Below are 25,803 nucleotides of genomic sequence, written 5' to 3'. Positions count from 1 at the left end.
TATCTTGCCATCTATTTTATTCATCGTGATTGTATCATGTTTAAGATATTTTTTCTATACATAAAATTTCAATTCATTATTCAAATTTAAGATAATCGAATATATAGATTCTGTTTTAAATAAGGACATAAACGGTGATGTTAGTTATGTATTTACTACGAATTCATTTATGTTTACTAAAAAATAAAATTCTAAAGCTTCTTTTGAAAAAAAAAACTCATCAGTAATCCATTTTTACAGAGTACCAAAATATTTGTAACAACATAGAATTTAAAATAGCAACATGATTATCTCAAACTTTCTTCCATCAACACTTTGGGATTAGATGAAACGTAATACAAACAAAATTTATTTCTAACTGACCATTCGTGAAAAGAGTTAATACACCAATTACTTGCTTTGTTCTAAAAATTCAGCAAATTTCCGTGTCGGGTATAAAACGAATCTTCGTTCCCATACTACGATTCCAAACTAAAGTTTCCCCAGGCCGAACAAATCAGTTTACATCAGTAGTTCAGTACGTTACACAAACGCGGCGAAGTTTAGCGAAACGCAAACTCGGTAATCACGCGAATTCAGATTCGGCACGGTTGGAATTTTAAACACGCTCCGTACAACTGGGTCTTTTATCGCGTTTCATTAATTTCGAACTCGGCCACAGAGACATACAATTTAGTACGCGCATGGGCCTGTGCACCATCCCGCGGAACCCTCGTCAATTATGCTCCTTATTTGTGCTGAAACTCGTTGACCTTGCGCAAGCCTCGCCTTTGCATATGTTCCTTACCTCGGCGAGTACTATAATGACGTTCTACCAGCGAGGATTCCGCGAAAATTGACCAGCCACAAGATGATCGCTAATTCGTAATGATAACGGTGCGCCTGCGACAGCTTGCGTGCAAATCGATGGCTTTATATTGCCTGATAAAAGGAATAATTACGCGTATGAGTTAATGGCCTTTGAACAGATGTTTCTAATCGTTGTCCAAAAGATATGTACTGAAAGACGTTGCTTGATTTACTAATGTCATATTTTAATTCCTTTGAATCTCAATCGAGCATTTTGTGATCGTGATTGGAACGAAATATCGGATATGTTGGAATAAATACATAAATTTAATTTATGGAAGGAATAGTATTTTGCCTGGAGAAGACTATTGCCTCAAAAGTCCCATATTATTATTATTAATTTATATTCAACCCATATTATTATTATTAATTTATATAGTAATTATTATTATTATTATTATTAATTAATATTAAACAGTCTGACATAACAGTAATACTATAAAATAATATAATACTAAAAAAGAACAGCTCAGATCGTAGCATTAAATACATCACTTAGCTTATTGTCATTTTTCATTTCCCAGTAGACGCGCCACTTTGTACCCAAGTTAATGTAATCACGTTACATTACGCTTCACATTCGCCGGCACACCGTCTTCCCAGTTTCACGAGTTCAACGAAGCTTATTCTTGCCCAAGCATGTTGCCTTTCGTTTTAGCGCGAACACATGCAACGGAAGCCAGAAGTTTCCCGTTCTCCGTGATCCTTTAAAGTGGAGCTCTTTAAGTTCTCTTTGAGGCCAGAGAACAGCTTAAACTTATAGGAGCTGGTCCCCGTCGATATTAATGACTTCAGCGGTTAACCTAGAATTCTTTGACGGGCGAGCACATAAATTGGTTGGGAGGGTGAGACGTGGAAAAACATCGGGCTCCGCGATGAAATTTCGGGCTCCGCGGTGGAACTCCGAAACTCTACGATAGACTTTCTAACTGGCGCGATGGTATTTTTGAACGAAGCAATAAAGTTTCTAGACACCGTAATGAAATTTCGGGGCGTCACGGAATCCCGTCATTTTAGGCCAACGAAGTCTCGTTCGAAAAGTTCTTTAATACTTCTCGGGTATAATGCAAAGTGAACTAGAAGATGACAGTGCACGTATACCTTCCAGGAAATATTAAATTAATTTAACTCTTTGAAGTTAGGTGGCTTAAAAAGTATCCCCCTTTTTCCTTAGCTATACTATTTTATTTAAAGTTTTCCATTCATGTGGCGGTACTATGAACTAATGAGATATTTACATTATATTTATATACCTTTGCATTTTCATCGGAAATTCAAAGTGATAAATAAGAAAGGTTGAGCTTTACAAATGGAGAAGTCATAGATACACTAAGGACGTTATTTCTGACTCCCTGTCACGAAGCTGCGCAGTATAATAATGGAGCAAACGGAGGCTACTCAACAGTCTGATTTATACTCGTCTCTTACTCTTCTTTTCGTTTTGCATCCTTTGTTCCTTATTCGAACACCGGCACCGTATTGTCTTGTAAACTGAAGAAGAAATATTAACGCTCGATTGATACCTGTTTCTAGCCTACCTTTTAATGATGTAATAAAGTCGAAAATGAAAAGATGGACTGAGCCAACATTGTGACGAAAATATCGTACAATTTAAATCCTGGATATAAAAATATAGTAGTACCATTCTTGTCACAATCTCTCGCCCTGTCGAGTTTCATTCGTAGGTTTAGCATTTACATAGAATGCATAGAAGAGGACTTTGCTACGTTGATAGCCGCGAATAATCCTCGTCGCGTCTTGTACCCATTCGCCTCATTTAGTCCTGGCAAATAAAATATGAGCGCCGCCGGAGTGATGAGATGGATATACATTGCCAGTCAAATGTTTGGAACCTCTAGGCGAGTTAAGGAACGTAAAAATGTCCTTACCAAGAACACAAATATTATAGAATAGAATAAATACGATTTTTTACACATTTTAAATAAAAGTACGTGTGAGCACAATTAAGTATAAAAAATGATGTTTAACTGTTCACTATGAGTACAGTGACACAAGTACTTTTTAGATAAAATATTTTTATATATTTTTGAATTTATGCATATCCTTGTACATATTTCCATATTTCCAGTTGTGACAAGTGGATAAATTTTCAAAGTCTGTTACGAACAAGTCAGAAAAAATTCCAAGACCCCTTTGGAAAACCCTTCGTTTGTAGATAGTGAAGATGACTCAAATTCAGGACTCGAAGGGTTTAAAATAAATTAACATTGCAACGAAATCTGAAAGATGATGTTGTTTCAACAGAAAAAAAATCTAAAGTCACGATTAGAAAATTTTTTATATTAAACAATTACAATCTGAAGGAATCCAAATGAGTATCATAACTTCAATGAAAGTAAATTTTAGTAAAAATTAGTCGTCGATGTGAAACTTTTGACCAGTAGTGTACATTCGCAGTGCGCTTACATTAAGCACGGTTTTACATGTCGGATCTTCGTGGAGGGCATCTATGAACCCTGGAAAACGTAGACTAACGGTAAATAACTTTCGTCGTTGAATATGCAGCCAAATATTACGTACCTCTGCAAACACATAACAGCTTCCCACGATAACGATTTCCTTTCGACGTTCACCGTGAAACGCAACAATAAACGACAGTTCTGCCAATAAAAGTAGCCTCTTCTAGGTTTAAGGACTTGCTCGATAGAAGCATTTCTATCAAAATCGTGTCGTATTGCAACGGTAGTGTTTAATAAAATGTTCGATAAATTATTGTTATCGAAACAAAGGAAATAAATTTCCTATATCCAAACTATATATTTTGGCGAGTGTAGTTTATGCCTCCCACTAAATTCTTCGATGAAATTTTAGATTTCATTTGACACAGGGGAGATTGGGTTTCAAATTCATCGAAATTTACCTCATGGAAATAATTCAAGTGGACGCTTAGGGAACGATAAAACGGTTTCTCAGAAGTCAACTCGATCACCCAATGGTAACGATCTGAACAAAAGTTACAGATTTTAAATATTGACAGTGATATTCATAATTCCTAACTCAAATGGCTATAAACTTCTTCCCTGACCAATTACACCCAATCCAAACTAGTATGGCTATTGCAATGAATGGGTTAAATAGTAAGTGTCACAATTTAAATCATCTACGTTGTATATCGAATATGGATGCATCAGATCTACTCAAAGTAAAGAAACCCTGACCAAAAGAAAAAATCCGTAACGCACAATACCCCCGAAACGGCCGCAAGTATCGCTCACTTCGGCAGCCTTTTCTAAACGAGCAAATTGTCTGTCGCTGCGCGCCTCGTGACGCAATTAACGTTGAGAACATTCCTTCGACTAATTAGCCTGAACTTACCCGGCTTGGTAATCACGTACCAAGGGAATCAAACAACAGATTTGCGGCTCGAAATGAACTTCGTTCGCCAGGCTTATTATTGTAAGCCGCGTTATTACTGTAAACCTAGTAATGACTACCGACCCTGAAGGGATCAGCAGAATTTCGGTACGGAGTTTCATCGGAGTTGAATATTTGCCTGGAAGCGAGAGCAACTCGTGCCAGAGAGTTGTCGGTCTAATCTTTTACGCGTGTGTACGCACGCGTCTGCCGGCGCCTGTGTGAAGCGTGTTCTTGACTGTGAAACGGGTATTATGAACCTGAATTTTATGAAGGCATTAAAGAACATCTCGTGGCACTTTTCGTCGTGGTGGTATTCCATTAGAGCCTGATGGACAGATTTCCATGAATACACTCCGCGATTCCAGCCCACTGTTACCGTCTCGCTTCCTTTCATGCGAAAGGGTAACACCGAAGATAGCATGGTTTACACGTTTCGATAAGCTTCATTCCAGGATTGCTTAACGAGACGTTACGGTATTACGCGTTACTCACTTGCGATTTCACGAACCGTAAGTAACTTTTCATTTCATCTACTGGAAGATTATTTATAGACTTGTTAACTCCACAGTCACCTGTCTAGCACCTGATAATCCTGTTGTGGATTATATATAGTGATTATATATATTACGGTGCTTAATTGTTCGAAATAGCTAAGGCTTTTGCTATTCCTAATAACAATGTACGAGAGTTATTATCAGCCTAGATTAATAATGTAGTAAATTCACTTCTACGGTGCAGATTCTTTTTAAGCAGATCGATAGTTAAAGCGTTAGTAATAGTCTAAAGCGATATAATGTCAAAACATGAAAATAGTAATTTAATTAATTAATTCATAATTTATTTTTATTTATTTTAATCATAATTAATTCATAAACAATAATCGTCGAGTGCACAGTATGTACAGATTTAAACTTCCTGTTTCCGATAGTTGGATTCCAACCTACGTTTATCATAAGCAACTATTCCACTATTTCACCCGCAAACACATGCTTCGTTGCTGAAGCTGCTTAATCAGAACAAACAAACGAGCACATGATATGCAGATTCGCCGGAGAGTTCAGCGGGAATAAAAATTCATTTTGCACAATTCCGTTCGACAGTTTTATGAAAATTCTAACAACCTTTAAGCATGCCTTTCGATATGCCACTTTCGCTGTCAGTGAAGAAATAACGGGTGTTGCGTAACTTTAGTCGTTTGCTTTGATTTGAATATAAAACTCGCGATTCATCATGCATGCAAAACCGGAAAATAAACAGACTTAAAATAGGGCCTGGGACATGTCAGGTCATTATGCTGCTATCTTATTGATTCTTATTATGCGACGAGGCGTACCAGAATAATCTACCTTTCTCTGTACCGTATCATCGCCACGAGAGGCAGTCATAGACTATTCTTCCGATTAAATATAATTTCAAGCGCTCCAATTTATTTCAACCCCTCAAGTTTTTCAAGCGAATCCAATTCTTCCATAAATTCTAACTTCTAATCAAGTAGCTTTCTTCAAGTAACGAATAACCCTATAAAGTGGCTGATGTGACGATACAAAATTGCTATAAAAATAAAAGTTACTTCTCAGTTTTGTTACCGATATTATAATTTGTCTCCTCCCCTAAAAATCTCAGTATTCGAAGTCGTGTCATTTTAGTGACAAGCAACGAGTTTCAAATCGACAAATATTTCCATCACGCGATACTTATTTTCCTTCCGAAACGGTTATCTTCGAGGGGCGAAATTTTATTGGAAAACTAAATTTTATTCGGTACTCACTCTGAGAGTCTCCAATTGGGTGCGCACGTACTCAGCACGGCTGGCAATGTCGGGAATCGCCACGGGAAACGAACCCATGTACTGCAAAAATAAAAATTTCGTTTAGTTCAATATTTATGCATACTTTTCGAAGTTATTATGATGTTTGTAATTGTGCAAACGATATTTACACATTAGACATGTAGCTGAATTCAATGTGTTGTTGCCATTTACAGAATTTGAGTCGCTGTTATCAAGATGATAAAATATTAGAAAAATATTATTAATACTATTTTTTAATCAGTATCATGAAGTTCAAATGCCGAAAACTGTATCCTTGAATTATCTAATTATTTAGCATTTTGACTGATAGGTGTGAGTGGTTAAATTGAAGGCTGCTTTCGAACCTAACTCGATATAATGTTTTAACAACCCATACGTTAAGTACCAAAACTTTCAAGATGAATCGCTGATTAATTTATTACGTGGATCAGATATTGACACTCTCAAGAATGTCCGTCCCCAAATTGTATCAAATATTTCTCCACCTTTAATAAAGGGCTGAAGGGGCTGACGAAACGTGTGGCCGGCATACCAGCGAAGTTCCGAAGAGTTTCGGAGGCTTCCCTCTTCCTCGGTTAAACACGACGCCTCATGATTATATGGCCGATAAAAATAGCGACCCCTCTCGGAACGACAATAAATAAAAGCATCCAGGGCGGGAAGGGGATAAAATCCAGAGCACGATAAATTACGGTATCTAATGCAATTATGTGTCTGTGGTCTGTTCTTGATAATTCGAACGCCACTTCTGTCGTACACAGTTATGTAACACATAACTGTAAATATTTTGCAAACACGTAAAACATCTAAAAAAACATGCAAATATTTTACAAATAAAATATTAATATCATTATAACAATTTATGAAATATTTATCTGCGCACGCGTCGTATGTTCCCTTTCATAGTAGCATTCGACGTAAATGCATAAAATGCCCCGTCTAATTATTCCAGGTAATACATTATTCATTTCACGGAATTGCACATAGTTTTTGTTGATATTAGTCGTTGCCCGAGTGCTTTATACGCCCAGTGTACATATAATTTGTGCTTCAATCCCTGTTTTCATGTCTGAAAATCTTTTCTCCAGGCGTCATTTCGATTCAGATACTCGTGCCACAAAATAATCCCCGCTTTAATCCCCTCCCCCCCACCCGTATGATTCTCATTGTTGTTTCATCGAAATTCTCTCTGGGAGGATCTCCTCGCGGAATCACAGGGATTTTCCAGAAATATTATACCTCTCTACGCGCAGCGGAAACAATCTCGCAAAATTCCCTGTAATATCGAAAGTTCGAAACGTATACAGCGCCAGACCGGAAGCATATTCTTTATTATTTTATTCATCCAGCATTGGGATTAGTTACTCGACAGAAAGTGTAGTGAAATTACACGTGAGAACCTTGATTTATTTAAATTGGCAGCTTTTTAATGGAAGAGCAATACAAATTATTCAAATAGTCAATTATGAAAAATAGTATTGATTATAGTTGATCAACTTACATATTACACCACACAAAATTAACAGCATTTTGAAATTAAAGCAGTATAAGTAGTACCAATAGACATTATGAGTTAATCGAGTTGAATTTTGATTTATTCGAATGAAAGTAATTTATTTTATATTTTATTTTATACAATTTATTATTCAGTTTTTTTTTGCTCTTCCCCAGAAATTTCGTCAATTTGATTTAGTTTAGATTTATTTTGGAAATTCTAAGCTTACACGTATGTAACCTGAGAAGTCAAAATATTTATAAATTAATAGCAACCATTAATTTTCCATTAATACACGTTTAACGATAGTCGTAATCGTTTTGGTACATCTTTACACAAGCTGGTATGCTAAGGCCACGAAGACTGTTGCTCTTAGTCAACCGTTTTATTAACTATGGTACTCTTAATAGGGGATTCGTTTACAACTACACTCCATGTTCTTGACTCATGCAAGCATGGGTTATTCAACCAATTAGCTTTAACAGATTTCCAAGAATCCTAAAAAAAATATACGCTAATGTGAAAGCCAGAGACTTTCCCTCTTGTTCAATATCGACCGCTACTGCACATCTCACATACGAGGTCCAGCATACCAGCATACCCACCACTACTATGTAAAACACGTAGATAGAAATCTATTAATGTTAACCTTACGATCACGTCCAACTCTCTTGAATGGAACATGTCTAGACATCATTGAAAGCACATATAAGTAGTTCCCACAATTATTTTTCGAATTTTCAGTATAGCATAATATGAAAGAGGCGCTAATATAGTTAAGAATGAATGAAAAGTTCTTGGTAAATGTCAATTTAAGAGTAATCGTAACGAATTAAGGGGTGGAATAATATCGTTGCGCCAACCAAAGCTTGGCGATTACATGATTGGTATTATTAAGTGATTAGGTCATTCCTTTGTGAGGATAGCTCTTCTTGAAATTATCGGAGCTTCTCGGAAGAGTAACGATTCATGTATTCTCCTCTTTGTACCATGACGTCAAAGGACGTGAATGTAAATACTGCTGTATTTATACTATGCAGATCTTAACGTGAATACGATTCTACAGTGTGTCAGAATTGTAGGAGTGAATATTCTCCCTTGCGTAAGAGTTGCATAATTTCATTTAAAAGGAAAAAGGAAATTTGTTTGCTGGAAATTGAATTGCGTAATTAACATGGCAACGGATGCAAATGATACTAATATTCGAAGAATGTAAAAGTGTAGATATTTCCAACTGGTAAAGTATAAAATGCAGTGAATCGTTCAGACTGAAACTATCTCCATGGAAACTTTTATATGTCAAATCGATATCCATAACATTTTTTCACCTCGTTATTCTAAACGTGCAAATGCTTGATGCATAAATTTCCCATTTCATTAAATATTTAAAAAATGTGAAAGTGGTATTTCAATCTAGTGAGGTTTAAAGTGTTTTACATTCTTAAGGGTGAAATCTTATATTTCATAAGAAATTCTAAATGTTAGATAGGTATTCATTACATTCCTTCGTTATTTAAACCAGGTAAACGCTTGAAGTGTACAAATTTATTATGATTGAAGAACTCCCATTCAAAAATAAGAATTGTTATTAATGACACATATTCCATTTTTATTAATTAATACCAGGTTACTTATAATTTAATAGGATTTCAAGTTACTGAAAAGCTTCTTAGAAGGAATAGAAGTTTGTATAACATCCTTGTTAATGAATACAGAGATCTTATTCTTTAATACTTTTAAATAATTAATTATTCCTAAATAAAGCATAAATAATGTAGAAATATTAGATTAAAAAGAGGACAATAATCGCATCGTAATGAATTGGCTCTCAAAATAGTATAAAAAAAAGAGAAGAAACTGCACAACAGAATGATTTAATTATACTGACGAGTAAAAGAAACATTACTCTTCTGTATTCGACTTTTTTTTCGTCGCATAAAATTGCAAACGAAGGAGAAGCTTGTACACAATTGCGTGTGAAGAAATGTTGCTCGTTCGTGGTTGTCATCAATCAACTTACGCATCGCGTTAATGTAAATAAGATATTCGCCAGAGCTCTCGTGAATTGCGGACAATTTCCATTTAGCGAATCTGAGAACTCGGTGGGCAAAATAAAATAAGGGGAACGATGGCAAAAACTGATGAGCAGTAAAAGAAGAGAATGCAGAACTGCCCATAATATTAGACAGGCAAGATGAGAAGAACGATAAACGAAAAAAGATGACGTGCAATAGAAAGTGTCAGAGAATAGAAAGAAGCTATTACGCATGACTTACGACATACCTTCAGAATACGTATGCATTATGACTTATATATAGCTTATAGGTACACCTTCTGGTCTCCCTTCAGAGATATCCCTTCCTCACAATTCACTATTTGAAGATATGATGCACATCCATTTTTTATATGCAGTTATTAATAACTAGACAGTGCGACTTAAATTTAAGCTTCATTTCGAATAACCTTTACTTTGGTATCGGTTGAATTGGGAATTATTGCATGAATTAATTTTAAAATGCAATATAAATGTTACTCTCTCGCTGTAGGTTAAGGTTACATTATTATTATTGAAACAAAAATTAATACTAAAGGTTTTTTTAAAAAATTTGTTAATAAAAATTAAATTAAAAATTAAATTGAATTAAATTAATTTCGAAGATTTAAATATTTGCTTTTAGGAAACACTCTTCTTTCTCAAATATTTATAAGCTATTGAGTTTAGAATTTAGAGTTTAGAGTTAGACCGAATATGATTAAATTGTTAAAAAAACATAAATAAAATTTCACGCTCCTCGTTACTACGCTCTTTTACTACATTTTTACACAAACAACGTTAAATTAAAAGCTATACACCCATTGGTCGAAAACGTCGTTCGAAATTTGAATTAAATTTTTAATCAAATATTATTTACAATTTCAATACATTTTCAAAGGAACAGACAAAGGGTACAATTCCATTAAAAGATACAGTTTTTCTCATAGTGCCGCGTACTCATACGAACAGGGAATTAGAACGTAAAAGCGGCTCGAATCAATTAAAGAGAAAAATGTTCGCGTAAACGAATTTGGAATGCTCCCTAAAATCGACGCGCTCGCAATTTGCCGAATTAAATTGGATTTTTTTTTCTGGGAAAGGGAATCGCGGAAATGCCTACCTGTACACTGTTGAATATTTTCAGACTGGCCTCCGGCATTTTGTTGGCTACGTCCCCGGCCTTCTCTCCCTCCTTTCCACCCATGGATATTTTAATTATCCTCGGTTATCTGTTTTTTAATTGTATATTTCGTTAAATCCCGGCGTCTCGTTCGCCAGCGATCGACGTGGTGGGGTGGACGTGTCGAGCGGAAGTGCTCATTCTTCTTCCGGTCTCTCATTGTTGCGATCAAGCGCCGATAGTCGATCCCTTAAGTCGATTCGAATGTTTCGACTCGTGTCTCACTGGTACACCGAACAGTTTCAGGTTCTTCAATCACGGAATATTTGTCACCACATTTTTCATATTTTATGAACACTGAACACGAGATATTTCACTGTTGTACTTTGTAGAAGTTGCGCATGGAGAGTCACTTGTAACAGAATATCCGGATATCTCTGTTGGATTCGTATACAGAGGAGAAATGTACATATTTAAATTTTAATTTTTTTGTTCCTTTGGTTACGTGATATGGAGGATAATAAGAGGAATGAACGTGTTCTTGGTTTCTTTTGTTCATTTGTTCTACGGTTTAACTATAAGCTTGTGCTCTTCGAGCTAGAGTTGATAATATTTGTGTATTAATAGGTTTAATTTGTAAATATTATAAAGTATATATACATATAAAGTTTATCCTGAAGAGAGTTACACAACCTTTGTAACTGAAAATTAAAGCAAGAATATTAACATTATTAGTATACAATATTATATTGCACACTTATTGTCAAAGAAACGAGCAAGCCATTCCTTTCTCAGATAAACGTGCAAACTCAAATCCTTTCTTAGCTCAGTTTTCTCGAAACCATGGCTCACATTTCTCCATATTATCAATTACCATAAATTCATTAAACGTTCGCAATCTAGTTAAGACCAATGCAATTACATTCTTGTTTCTAGACGTATCGTAGTGAGCTACATTTAGTACAAAAACTATTCCGATTTCTATCTATCAAATGTGAAAAATGACATTTTTTTGAAATTGTCCTATTGCGAGCGCACCGAGATATGCACGCGGCGATCACTAATCACTGTCACTCTCGCCTAAACACGTTTGACAAACGTTCCGTTCAATGCTACATTCTCTGTGCAGATCTACGTGATCACTTGTGCGTCATTAATCCTACTGACCACGAAAACTAGTTTCGAGAAACTCGTTGAAGCGTTTCGCAAGTGGACTTGATCGTAGAATAATTATAAAGGCGGCACGAGTGTAAAGCAACCAACGTGATGTTTAAAATTGTCGAACGACGGTACTAATCAGTTTACAGGCAATTTAACGCTATTTAAGTTTCCATATAGCTAGATATCCAAAGTGGGTAGAATTCGACGATAATTGTTTAAGCCTTAATTGATCAAAATTAGCTGAATCTAGGAAACTGAATCTAGATTCTGGGATACGATCTCTAGATCATATAGATTATTTAGATTATTGATGTATTTAAGTATCTCATATACAGTTTTTATGGTTATTAAAAAGTATTGATTTATCGTGATACGAATCCTAGTCTGAAAAGTGAAACAAAGTTGAAATTATTCCAGAAAAAATCCAAAAATTATACAGAATTCGATCAAAAAGGAACAAATCTGTATAATAAGATAGATTTACTCAGATAGATTTACTAACCAATTAAGAAATGAGAAAATAAAAATAATTCAAAACAAATTCGAAAAAATTTGAAGATTAAAATTAATAAGTCCATTAATAAACGAGAAGATGTATGTTAGTTTCCATATAGAAGGTTCATTGCTACATTATATTTCTCAGCCGATGAGAGCGCGAAAGAAGCGATCCGAAACCTTATTGCACAATGAACTCTCCTTGGCATGCGCGCTTCTCTGGAAATAATTTCTGCTCGGATACTTCAACGCAGACACCTTTTCGAAATCTATACGTTTAATTAGGCTATCAAGTTTCGTGGTAATCGTTGCAAGCGATATCGAAGAGGAAGTGAAAGCCCCAGTGAAGCGATACACTTGTACCAACGTCGAGAGGCCAACGAAGCAATGAATCACGTTCGAAAATGGTCCGACACGCTCCAGATTATTAGCGGTAGGTGTTGTAATCGAGCAAAAGTACGCGTGTTTCCTTCAGGCCGGTGCGTTCGCCAGGTTATTACAGGTGAAATTGCATCCCCAAAGTGTGGGCTACTTACAAAGACTAACTTTAATATTCGAACACTGTACAATATTTATTTTGTCAATATAACTGAGGAATATGTACTATTAAACTCTAAGGTTTATGTATTTCATGTAGGAAGATGAACTTATACCAGTTTCATAATGAACGGTTCGATTATTGCATTTTTAAAATCTCTGCAAGCTGACCGAAATACCTAGGGATCGAGCATCGCGACCTCATTGACGCTAGCCGCGGATCTTTCGTTGCGCAATGCATCCAGCCTAGCCTAAATGCTGTTCACGTTTTGCGCAACATACCGACTCTTCTCCCTGGAGATTCTTCGTCACGACCGCCAGAATGGGATACTCGAAAATGTCAACGGTTGCAACGTGACCGAGGTCGGTAGGCACGAATTTTTTTTAACATCTCTCTTAATAACTCTGTTAATGCTGAAGGATAAAGTAATTAAGGGATGTATCATGTTAATGGCTCCAATGACTCCAAAATTACATTTAGCAGAATAATATAGTGAAACTTGCGACAGGAAGCCCTTTTCACATGCAGAAGATTGTTTTTAAAAATATCATAGTTTAAGGAAATTATAAATAAAGATTAACTAAATATTTGGTTCTTACGTATATAACACTAAATCTTGAATAACCGCAAGCAATTTCATTTGCCATGGGTTAATTAACTTTCCATAGCACCGAAAGTTTGCACGTCAAGTATCGTCGACACGGAGGGCTCTGTAAAATCAATTTCGAGTTCGTACGGTAGCTTGTAATTGATCCTCAACAGAAGCAATTAATAAGCAAAACATCTATCAACGAAATACCTGTTATTATCGTGATCACGCGAGCGATGATTTTTAATGCGAAAGTCAAATCGTATCACACGCAAATATTCACGAGGATCGTTTTAATTAATCGACACTCGTACAATCACGTACACTTCCCTGGTTTAATTAATTGTCATTCATCTAATTATGTATGTGCGTTGCACACGTTTCATTGGATTATGGTATGCGCTTTAATTACAACCAGCGTTCAATTCGAATGCGATCTCTGGTAATATTAATAATGGCCCGACGATCCTATTTTAAATTTCTCGCGGTGAGGCAATTTCAATTATTTCGACGAAATCAGCCACGGTTTAATCTAACAATCGCTAATATCTTCTCTCGAAGGATCGTTAAATACGTTCCTTAAAACCATCTTACAACGAACTTTTAATCTGTTCTTAATTGTGCGTTTACGAAAACCCGAGCATTAAATTTTGGCATCGAATTAAGGAGCGCAAAGGTATAAAATGCACGTTGCGTGCAAAATTGGGTGAAAATTCATTACTATTTTGAATTAATAAATTTTTATGAAGCGAACACAGTTGCAAAGGCGTCCTTTCTCGTTTCACATTGAACTTTATTCTTTGCTGATACAGTAATCATCATTAACTTGTTTATTACTTATCATAATTTAATTAATACGTAATTAAAATAAAGTTGATATAAATTGAATTTTTTGAATAATTGTAACGATGAAATCTATCGTACTTCTTTTGCTGACGTTACTTTTTGTATTTGATGTCGAACAAAAACTGCGACCCCATCGATTTCAGGGCGTTTCATTCTCGTCCAGTCTGATTCCGAGATTAGTTTCACTTTCGAATGGAAAGCGCACACGAAGGAAAGAAGACACATTGCGTATGAACGGTGCATTTGCATCCCATTCGGTAAACACTTTCCTAGCGAATTATGATGCAGATATCACGGCATTTCAGGTACCTCAGTCGCAAACCGAATAGAAAGCTTATAGACGAGAACGTGTCCGATTACCTCCGAGACGCAAAGATTTCCAATTCCTCGTTGAAATTCAATTTCTTTAATCGAATTTAATAAACTAATTTTTTTAATCGAGTTATTAAACTTTTGTTTAGGTAGTAAAATCAGTTTATTTTCTTTCTGGTGTATCGGTACCCTGCATAGTGCCACTACGGTAATTATTCTATTAAACATGAAGATCACAATTGCACGTTTTTTTCTTTTTAAGTCGGGATCACACAATTACTCCGTATCGATTAATGAGGATGGAATAATTACGTCCGTATACGTCCACGAACGAGAGTTAATTATCCACTTATCAAGGAATCCCGTCGGACATGCGCGGACTCTAGCAAAAAAATGGTAACGTTTAACATTATAACACACACTGCATAATAATACATTTCATCACTTATCCTCATCAAAATAAAGGAATTCTCCTCCGATCGAGTTACACACACTTCACTCCACCGCCATTAATCAAGATTATCCGATCCTTTTATTAAATATGCGCGAACGTCACTCGATTGTCTACTCATTCAGAAATACAGGCATGCACGCATTGTCGAGGGAAACAACTCTGTCAATTTTGCAATGCACGCTGCCTTTCACCGGCAAACAAACCGAGAAATGTTTCTCTGCTCTTTTATCAAATCCATCTAACGACGTACGGATAATTGTCATAATCGATTAATTTGTTTCTGCACGTCTCGTTTGAAAATATAAGTAGTTTCGCGATTAGATAGTCAGACGATAAACTCGATACATAGGAATGTGTAGCTTCTCTAATAATTGCCACTGTTAAAGTGTTGTCCTTTTATCAATGTTTCGTGATGAAATTCAGTTTAGACCACTGTGCATTTTCTACACTTTTCCCATAATCGTTATTTACATTCGTTACACCAGAATCGTACCTACTTCTGTACATGTAAAAACTTCAGCTGTCCCGGAAGAAAGACGACAAAGTTCGTTCAAGCGAAAGAGGAAGACATACGAAGTGATTGACACGTGATATTCTCATCTGTTTAGCTGGTGCGCATGTGTTTCCGGAGCAAACGATCCAACCCGCGAGCCTCGCGGCAATCGTTGCATAAACGCGCGAAAGGAAAAGAATTCCTCTCGTTTCGAGACGTTGGTCCCGTTCCACGAATCCCGATTCGTTTGCCGACGAACAGCCTTCGAACGTTCACCCATCGAGAAATCCGGTGCGGGGCGTGCGCGCGCGTCACGGAAATACGCGCGTCACGGGTGCATTCTGCATCGCGCGCGTTGCGTTTCCCTGAGGAACCGCGTTATCGCTCTCAGAGCACGCGCGTCCATGCACTCCCGCGCGCAGTAAGCGCTGCAACGTGCGTAATAAGAGACTGCAGCCCAGACCTAACCGGTGCTCTTGCACAGGGCCGTCTCAGCGGAGTACTATGGGGACAGTCGACGGGTCCGCAGCGTCCCGCTTCGAAACCCCCGCGTACAACCGTGTGGTTGGCCGCTCTCATATACGTCACACACGCTCAGCAAGGTCGTCCCCGTCGGAGCTCCCATGACTCCCACCACCATTACTTCAATCATCCTACTTTCCTGACCGCTGGGCCCTTTTTCTCCCACTCTGTCGCCAGCACGGGGCCCAATAGCGCTGAAATACGAACGTTTCTGAATCGCGCGCGAGGAGGGGATCTCCTTGCTCGGTTTTCTGATCCAATCGAGGATATCGGCGTGCAGCGACGGTCAAAAATTTCGTATATTTTATTCGTTTAGGTAATTAGTGATGAAAACTATTAAATTGGTTATTTTAATCGGGGTACTTTAAAAGTTTTTGTAAGGTTACTCGATTGTTGGCAATGTGTTTTGTATAGATTTCGAAGGCAATTATTGTAACGAAGTCTTAAATCAATTGAGAAATTTGTTTTCTCTTTCTGCTTTTAATTATGAAGATATAGTTGTAGCTGGGGGTGGTTTGGTTTTTGGTACCTTGGAAATTTGTGATAACCGATTTTGGATAGTTATTGTACAAGATATGTGTTTATTAATGTATGATTACTTTTATCGAAGAATATTATAGGCTCACAAACAAATCTATGAACAAATGAAAAGTCTACATTCTCACATTGTCTGTCTGACTCATCTACTGAGGCTATACTCCCTTCACCAAGCACTCTAATCTACGTGGTGTCTTGATAATTCTAGCAAAGTCGGAAAGGGTGTAATTTTTCATGAAAATATAAGGTTGAACGTATATTTTTACTTTGGAATAGTCCATTGTTTAACTGTCATTCGAATTATTTCTAGACATCATTCCTAATTTCAACGAATTCATCTTGGTCAATTAAAATGGGACACCTTGTACATGACATTTCATTGTTCTAAGCTGCATAAATATTCTTACAAAATTTCACAACTTTACTCTCACTTCTATAAAACAGCTTAAATGAATTTAATATCAGGCACCAATAAAATCCAACGGAAAATAGTTACTTAACGTAGTTGATAATAAAAATGCTTCTATCTTCGTTTTATCTGTTAACAATGACGCTGTATATTTATCGTGATGTACTCGTTAGTAAAAATAAAGTGAAAATTAGAAATTACCATCGCTCGAACAATAGAAAACAGCAACAGAGGGAAGGAAGAACATTTGCGTAACTGGAATAGTTGAATGGTTCGAGAGCAGCTTTTATTCTGAATGATGCTCATCGAGAAGTGTTAAATTACGCGGACATTGTACAAGAACAATGTGCTGTCCGTATGTCGGGAATTACCAGAATAATGGTGAATATATCTCTGCCATGAACGCAATAATGCTCACAACAATGATGAAAGTTTAGCAAATAACTTTGGCAGAAAGTCAATTGAACGTAAAATTGAATTGAATCTTGAAAACAGACGATAAATTATGTTGAAAAGTTGTTTAAGAAATTACGTTACTGACTTTTAATACTGTTGGTAATACTGAGAATTTTCTATTGGAAATTTAATTGAAATTAATTATAATATAAATTTATCGATTAAATGCTTGTACCTTATATGAATAAAATTTATGTGTGGTGCGTGAATCCATGCTTTAAATTCAACGTACTTTATAATTGCAGAATATTTTCGTATGTTCCATAATATTTACATAATAAAAGAAATGTGGTGAGTATGTTACAATATAGTAATATTAAAATATGTGTGAACAAAGCAAGATAATTGATGTTAATTATTAATAACGTCGCGTGACTTTACATATTTACGATGTTGTCATAAATTCTAAAAGCAATAAAAATTAAATATACACATATTACATGTGTTTAATACGCACAGTTATTGTGTATTTATAACTTATACGCTAATATATCATACATGAATAAATTTAAATGAGTGATATTAAATTGCTCAGTCAATCTATACATATACAGATAAAGTATGTAACAGCTGCAATTATATGAATTATTATACTTCATATAAATATTAACATCTTTAATATTACGAATAATTCTTTCAAAAGCATAATAAATATTTGGCCAGTATAGCAAGGATATTAAAATTTCTGAATTTATTTGAATTAATAGATATATTACTACAATCGCTTTATGCAAACCATCAATCTTCTCAACAAATTATCTATTTAATTAGGTCCTATGGTCTTCTTTAAACCTAAAACTCGTTTCACTACTACTCGTTTCCTACTGTGATAAACAAAAACATAATAAAATAATTTTCTTGTCGTTCACCGAACTTGAAGCGTAATCACGTGATACTCTATTCGAAGCAATTATGCGTAAGATTACGTGGCAACTCATTTCAACAGCAATTCATGTTAACAGCAGCCAGCACATATTTTCCTACAAAGCATGGCAGAGCACACTTATTAGTTACCATCCAGTCCTCTAATGATCGGCATTCATTAGCCTCTGAAAAATAAGGGAATGGGTGGAAGGGGCCGCCTGTCACGAGTCACAGCCTTTGAAAATATGATTTGCATATATGCAAATAGGAGAGTTCGCGTGGGTAACTACCGGTGCGTATCGCGACTCGCGCGGGCTAGACGAATGTTTCAGACACGTAAAAATAGTTTATTGGAGGCGCCTCGAGTCGCCTGAATAACGCGGAAAGGAAATTGATTGGTGTTCGGTCTCGGGTGTTCGAGCACCTCCGTGGAATGCAGTTCAAAGTCTAGGATGAGGAATGCGAAAAGGAACGAAGGCAACGCCAATTATTTGTAACTGTGCTTTATCTACGATTGCGATGCAGATTAAAGATCGAGCATGAACGAGCGGAAATTGGTGTTGAGAGGCTTGGAAACGGGCGAGGAAACCTCGTATTCGCACCTGTTACTAATAGACTGAGGATGCTTGTGCGGGTAGAGCATGTCGAGGTGTAATTTATATCTAACATAGGTGAAACCTGTTATGACATGTCAATAAATGGAGAAACACATTGTGAAATGTGTTCGGAATATACTGATATAATCTTATTACCTGAATTATAATTCAAAATTTCCATTTAATTTATTGCACAATAAATTTCGAGTATTTTGTCAATTAATTTAATACAAGAGTTCTAATACGTCCTAAATATATTTATATCCTTCTTTACTTTGTAAAAACGAATTATCTTCAACAACGTTGATCTTCAAAGGAATTCATCTTACAAAAACTTGTGGAGTTTCTGTTGTCCTAACACATGGTATATTTCTACATTTCAATAGTAAACGTACAAAGTCATTTTCTCTAAGAATTTCATTATTGTTTCCTCACCTTCTTGCTCTTCTTTTCTCTAGTTGTTTTTAAATATATCATTCAGCATTTTTGTATTGCCTCCCTTTTATCTTGTTTGATATACATTTTAGATGACTAAGAAATTGTCAATTGAACAAAAATAACAAGAATTCAATCTACAATTAACGTACCTTTCATAATTTTACTACTGCATAGGCTCCTAAAATCATCCCTATCTTGACATTTACACGAGCTAGTAGTAAATGTCAACGAATGATTAGGTATAATTTGATTCTATCTTATGTCATCTGTCCCAGTGATGGAGACAGTCTTGCACCACTGAGTTAACATCAGTTAGTTCTGCAGTCAGTTCAAGTTTGACTTTTGTTTACTCTGTTTTGGAGTGGTTTTCAACTGTTGCGTCTACACACTAGGAAATCGAAAACATATCTATGGTAATCGGTCGCATGCGTCTTCGGAACTTGCGAAAGCATGCAATAGCTGTAGCATGTACGTCGAGCATCTATTCTCATTTAGCAGTCGTGTACAGTGAAATCAATTACATTCCCCGCTGTGGAGCTGCGGCAAGATTTACCGTACACGCATTCTTTGAAGTGGAGGAACGAAGAAGTTGCCGCATGAGAATTTTTATGTCCCGAAAAAAGACAGAATTGGCTGGTCGTCGGCGCATGTTGCCACACGCACACTAGTTCCGATGGAATATACTCAATTTTATGAAAAATTTTCGCGTAAATTCGTGAGCATCCATCGCAAATTCTGATTAACATTAAGAAACTTCAAGCAATATTTATGGCTTCGAGTAAAAGTGAATAATTATTCAGCTAAATGTACAGTAAATGTTTATAACATGAAATGAAAATAAAAAATAAATTATAGGGAGAAAATTAAGTTAACATAAGGAATTTTAAATAGTTTTGTTGAACAGTTGTTGATTAATATTTAAAATTGAATTTTTATAGGTGTAACGTAAATTGAAAGTCAAAGATGAATTATCGAGGTTTGGTGATAGTCACACTTGGAATTATCTAAATAAAACTGTGAATATTAAAAGTTATGTTAAAGAGCTATTAGTTATCTCTCGAATTGGCGGTATTCATGGGTCTGACGATAATTGGAAGTAAAGGATAAATTATCGAGGAAAAGTGATGGTAAAATTAGGAACAGTCTAAATAAAATTGTAAGTATGAAAAGCTGTATTGCGCAGCTATTAGTTACCTTTCAAATTGCAGTACTTAAGGGTGTGACTTTAATTGAAAGTAAAAGATAAATTATTGCGAGAAATGAACGTGAAATAAGGACCATTCTATGCAAATACAACTGCGCGTACAGAAAATTATACCGAATAGCTGTCACTCAACTTCTATATTTCAATGTGGACACGGTTTAAATTAATGTAAACATAAATCCACATACAGAAAGTTATATTAAATACCTGTTAGTTATGTTTAAAATAGTTCTATGGTTGTCTGTTCAAAAAGTCTTCTGTTAAAATTACACAAAAACTGACTTCTTAATACTTTTTATATTCATAGGTTGTGCACCACTGATGTAAGCTGATCCGAAAGGGCACAGATCCAGTTGAAAGCCCCAAATGATCGTGGGTCGAAGTCGGACCCGCGACAGAATTTCTGCTGAAAGCAGCGTATGCTACGTTGTTATGGGATCGCTGTGTCCAAGGCTGATGTGAACAACTTACGTGAAAAAGGAAAAGAGTTCCTCATTAATCTCAACGGCACACAAGCTGAAAGGAAGAAAAAAAAGAAAAAAGAACATACTCTCAGCACGAAATGTAGACGCGAGGACGTAACTGGCTGTTCACGCGCAGGGAATTCAAATGTACTCGCGTGGGCGAGGAAGAGTCTTCGCCAAGAGGTTAAGGAAGTCGAAGTCAAATCTCTCGTGCGGATAGCGTATCAGCGGAGAGTCGAATATTTTAACGTGAAATTAAACCTATTGCGAAAATGAACGGAATTAATGCAACGAAGACATCCTCATCTGAATTTTTGTATAATTTTACGTTGAAGTTACAATTAGTAATACTACATAATATTCTGGTTTTCCAGTCATTTTTCAAAAATAATCTTCTAAGTAGAGAGTCTCCTCAAAGCATTATTGTGGTTTTTATTGTAAACAGAGTTCAATTTTGTTGTTTTGGATTTTCTTCAGTAGTGTAGGTTAAAATAACGTTAGTATTGCAATTAATCACTTAATAAATTAATGAATCTATAGAAAATGAAATGATTTAGTATATCAAAATATATCCAAAAAAGAATTATCATTCTTTTTACAAAGATTATTTCTTATCTTTAAAACTTCATTGTAGCTATTTTGTAAATCGTACTACTTTTAAAACGTGACTATCTTGAAGAGGCTTTAAATCTCCATTTCGAGCAATTAGTATGCAATGATCGTTGCATAAGAATTGAAATCTGCTAAAAGTACCGTGAAAATGAAATATCGAAAACCGTTGTAATTACTGGTTGCACTTAACGGTTAATGTAAGCTACTGCTGGAGCCAGTACCTAAATGCTATTTACTACCGCATTCTACCTACAAAGGTACAACGTCTGCCCAAGCATCAGCAATTAAATATGCACGTCTCGTTTCACTGAACGAAACATGATTTTCTATTCGGCATGTTGAACGCGGAATAGTAATGCATAAAACAAGCGACGTTTACATGAATTTTATACAGGACATAATCGAGTTTAATGCGTGCGATAAATTTAAAAAAATACCCAGTGCAGTTCATTGTCCTTTGAAGTGACAATAATGAATAGTAGTTGATTCATAAGAATAAAAAAATACATTTAGCGAAGATTAAAATTAAAGTTATACAAATATACCCGTTATTTATTCAAAGAAAACACTTCAAGACGTAAGAGGCAATTACACCCCCCTTGCGCACGAATCGTCCTTCACTTTTCGAGCAAGAAATTATTCCTTTGCTTCGCGAAACACCACCCGAGCAGAAGCTACAGGAAAAATCGTCTGGTCAAAGTATTTCGTAATTCTCCAATCTCGGAGCTCGATGTGAATTGTAGATTATCCGATAAGACCGTCTTCGAAAACAAAGAGAAGGGAGGAGGACGAAGATGGAGGAAAAGGATCGTTTACGCCGGACTAAGTTGGCAATTACGCAAATCCTCAAATTTATTCCCTTTTCATTTTCGAACACCGGAAAACGAGAAGGATTTGAAAGAAGGGAAACCTTTGGGCGCGCCGAGCCATTCAATTTGCAGACTCACGTATACATACGCGCGACGATTCATGCAAACGCGTAAATTTAAGCGTAAATTCAGGATCACGTGCTCGTGGCCGCGTACTTGATCGTTTCGCTCGGACCATTCGGAAAAAGAAGAAAAGGCTTTGGGGAGGTAAAGGGGAGGAAGGGATTCGTACATGAAAATTACATACTCTTTGGGACCTGCACTTAAAAGCCCTCGAACGTATAACCAGGCAGCTAAAAGCTTCGCATACGTCAATGCCAGGTCCGTGATATTTCGTAACCCGCGTGGTTTAAGTAAAAATTGTTCTCCGGTGCCACTGCTGTCGAACCATCGACGTAAAAAGTTACCTTCAAGTGAGACCTTGGGCCCTGTGTAATTAATTTTTTGCAGATAAATAGCACCAGCTCACGGTGTCGATCACGTATCGCTGTGAAAAGCTCTAGAGTCGACAAGCAACAATAATCAAGTTATTAATATTTCCTGAATTATAGAAAAAAGTAAAAGACCAATATTTGCGCTTTACATCATTTTATAATCTTTTTGCGAAAGTTTAATTTAACATTGTATAAAAATGCTGAACACACTGGCTGATCGACTGGTGGAGTTCGACTGCGAATCAATAAGAGAGTTTGCGACAGTGGCTTCAATGTAGATAAATGTGTTGGGGACTCTTAATCACAGGGATTTCCAACGATATGCATAAGAAATGATCTGTTACATACGGTTACCATCGATATTTACCACAGTTTTAAAATGTTAGCATAATATTTAACCGGTTTTACCATACGTGTACCAATTTTGTAAAATAGAGCAAGGATCTAATTTAATATGAACACTTTCAGATATGCGTGTTGTGTATCTGTTTTCAGGATCTAAAATTCTTGGAACGTAAACCATTTCAAGGTTTTCCAGTAAAACATGAGCAGAACGATGAATGATTACAATTTTGTACTACAAGTATTTAAAAAAAAAAATCGAAAGGACATTACCCATCTTAATGTCAGTTTTGAATCCTGTTATTATATTGACCATTTAATGTAAATCGAATAAAACTACGTTGCACTCCAACTAATTTCTTCGATGATTGTAAATGATCGAGTCTCAACTTTGTGGCGGTTCGCTGTAACAAGCTAAACTCGTTTGGAGATGAAATCATCCTGCAAGAGATAAGAATAAATACTTAGAATAAATGCTGAATAAAATTCTTCTCGTGTTATGTTCTTCTATTTGAAATTGTTTAAATTATACACGGAATATTTTGTTAAATCTGCGCAATTATTAAAGACACCAGGATTTTTAGATTCCAACGATAGTTTATATAATGCCAGTCGCGATTGCAATATGAATATTTGCATCTAATTTAGTATTTTTGTGTAGCTATGGAAATTTATGGAGAATTCTAAAGGGGGGTCGATAATTTTAATTTTCATGAAAGGATAACATTTTAACGAAGAATACACATGAAAATAATTTATTTGGCAAATGGAATGCCTTGAAATTTTCATGTAAAATACATTTTTGAAATATGATGATTAAATTCTATTTTTACTATATGAAGTGAGAGACCTTCGTTATCAAATATAAAAAAAAACAAATTCCAAAACTATTCCTGTAAACATTAATTTTTGAAGTGTACTCTAAACCTATTGATCAGAACTTCAAAAACGAAAATTGTTTGTGCAAAATTAAGCTTACCTTAGCTGTGATGAATCTCTTTGAGAACGGTTCTGCCATAATAGGTAGACATCACTTCCCATCTGATCGTCACTGTTTCCGATATTTTTCACAAAAACGTCGATCACGTTACACACTTTCCAAAGTCTTTTGCCCACTCGTTGCACAACACTGCATCACTTAATCGAAGTCCAAACTTTCCACACTATTTGTAACGATGTTCAGAATTACTCCCACGTTTCACTATATATCCTGGTTTCACGTAGCACTTTGATGGAACTTTAACTCCGCATCTGCACTTACTTGAAATCGAGACTGTTCGATCGGGAATATCGATTTTTCTAAATAAAGCGGATGAAAATCCTATGAATTATTTTTCAGATTCTTTGTGTGAAAGAGTGCCACCCCCAAAGATCCCTGGAGTGCGCATAAACCGATCACGCTCGACGTCACCGATTCTTGAATTTTTTCAATTGTATGAAAGGTACGAAATAAATCACTGTTAGCTGAAACCTTGGAAGAACTATAAACTTTTCAAACGCGTCCTGTAAATCATTTTTGCAAATATTAATTTCTTTCGACTCGCGCGTTACATTGTCAGAGGGAAATATTTCATTTAGATTTATTGGCCGACGAAGGAAGATTTCTCGGTTGACGGATGAAAAAAGATTTTCAAACACGATTCTTACGTTGTCACGATTGACATTTATTTACTTTACGATTCTATATTTTCAGGATAATAAATATCTCCAATAATCTTGTTATAGAACACGATCTGTTTAATTTTTAATTTACCTTATCTTGTTTAATATTTGCAAAAAGTATTCTAACACATGTGCCTTTCAATTATTTTTTTTATTAGATTCAAAGATGAAAGCTAGTGCAGATATATTTAATCGAATACGAATTATTTATTTTAGTTTAATAATTGTGCACGTGAATTTTAATATTACATTGCACGAAAATAAAATCTAAACATAACGACAGACCGTAATTGTTCACAGAACGTTCATACGTCGCGGCGGACACGAAGATACTGAACCATCAACGGTCTAGATACCTGCTCGAATATTGAATGCGACAATAACAACATGCTTAAATACGCACGGCTAGAGATTTGTTTGTTCCGTTCCATTATATCCAACAAGGACGCTTTCGTTTCGAATATTGAAACAGCAACACGGACTAAGTACACATCTATGTGGGGAAACATTTAATTACACTTTGTTTAAATATTTAAACTATCTGTCATCAATTTTCAAATTCCTCGCAAACTCGAGAATTTTAGAAATCTTTCTATTCTACACATGCCACTATGAATTACTATACACGCCTATGCCAACAAAAAACCAATCGATAATGACTTTGGACTATTGACCAAAGAAATAAATATTTATGAATCAAGAGGCAAATTAAATGTTGAGAAATGCATTATTTTTGATAAAACTGATGTCGGCACGAAACGTAAGAAATTTTTTCGGTTCTGGAATATTTGTATGCAAATATAAGAATCCACTCGAGCG

The 25,803-nt window shown here is 35.8% G+C and overlaps 1 protein-coding gene across 11 annotated transcripts in view; it reads right to left on the bottom strand.

The window, feature by feature from the left end:
* The window catches only part of LOC128889700 (EGFR adapter protein-like), a 197,097-nt gene extending 171,756 nt beyond the window's left edge, over positions 1 to 25,341 (bottom strand). For 2 of the 11 annotated variants that reach the window (XM_054147564.1, XM_054147558.1), the window contains exons 1-3: positions 25,076 to 25,341; positions 24,302 to 24,825; positions 5,996 to 6,076 (exon numbers count right to left, since the gene is read on the bottom strand). In XM_054147564.1, coding sequence (XP_054003539.1) covers positions 5,996 to 6,076; positions 24,302 to 24,340 — 120 coding nt within the window. In that variant the 5' untranslated portion in view covers positions 24,341 to 24,825; positions 25,076 to 25,341. Of the gene's footprint in view, positions 1 to 5,995; positions 6,077 to 10,687; positions 11,136 to 23,595; positions 23,694 to 24,301; positions 24,826 to 25,075 lie in introns of those variants that run through there. The other 9 variants (XM_054147560.1, XM_054147561.1, XM_054147559.1 and 6 more) reach the window with 9 other exon arrangements.
* Between the last annotated feature and the right edge of the window lie 462 nt (positions 25,342 to 25,803).

This window comes from Hylaeus anthracinus, unplaced genomic scaffold, assembly GCF_026225885.1.
Source record: "Hylaeus anthracinus isolate JK02 unplaced genomic scaffold, UHH_iyHylAnth1.0_haploid 11997, whole genome shotgun sequence".
NCBI lineage: Eukaryota > Metazoa > Arthropoda > Insecta > Hymenoptera > Colletidae > Hylaeus > Hylaeus anthracinus.
This window is presented reverse-complemented; position numbering and strand designations above follow the sequence as displayed.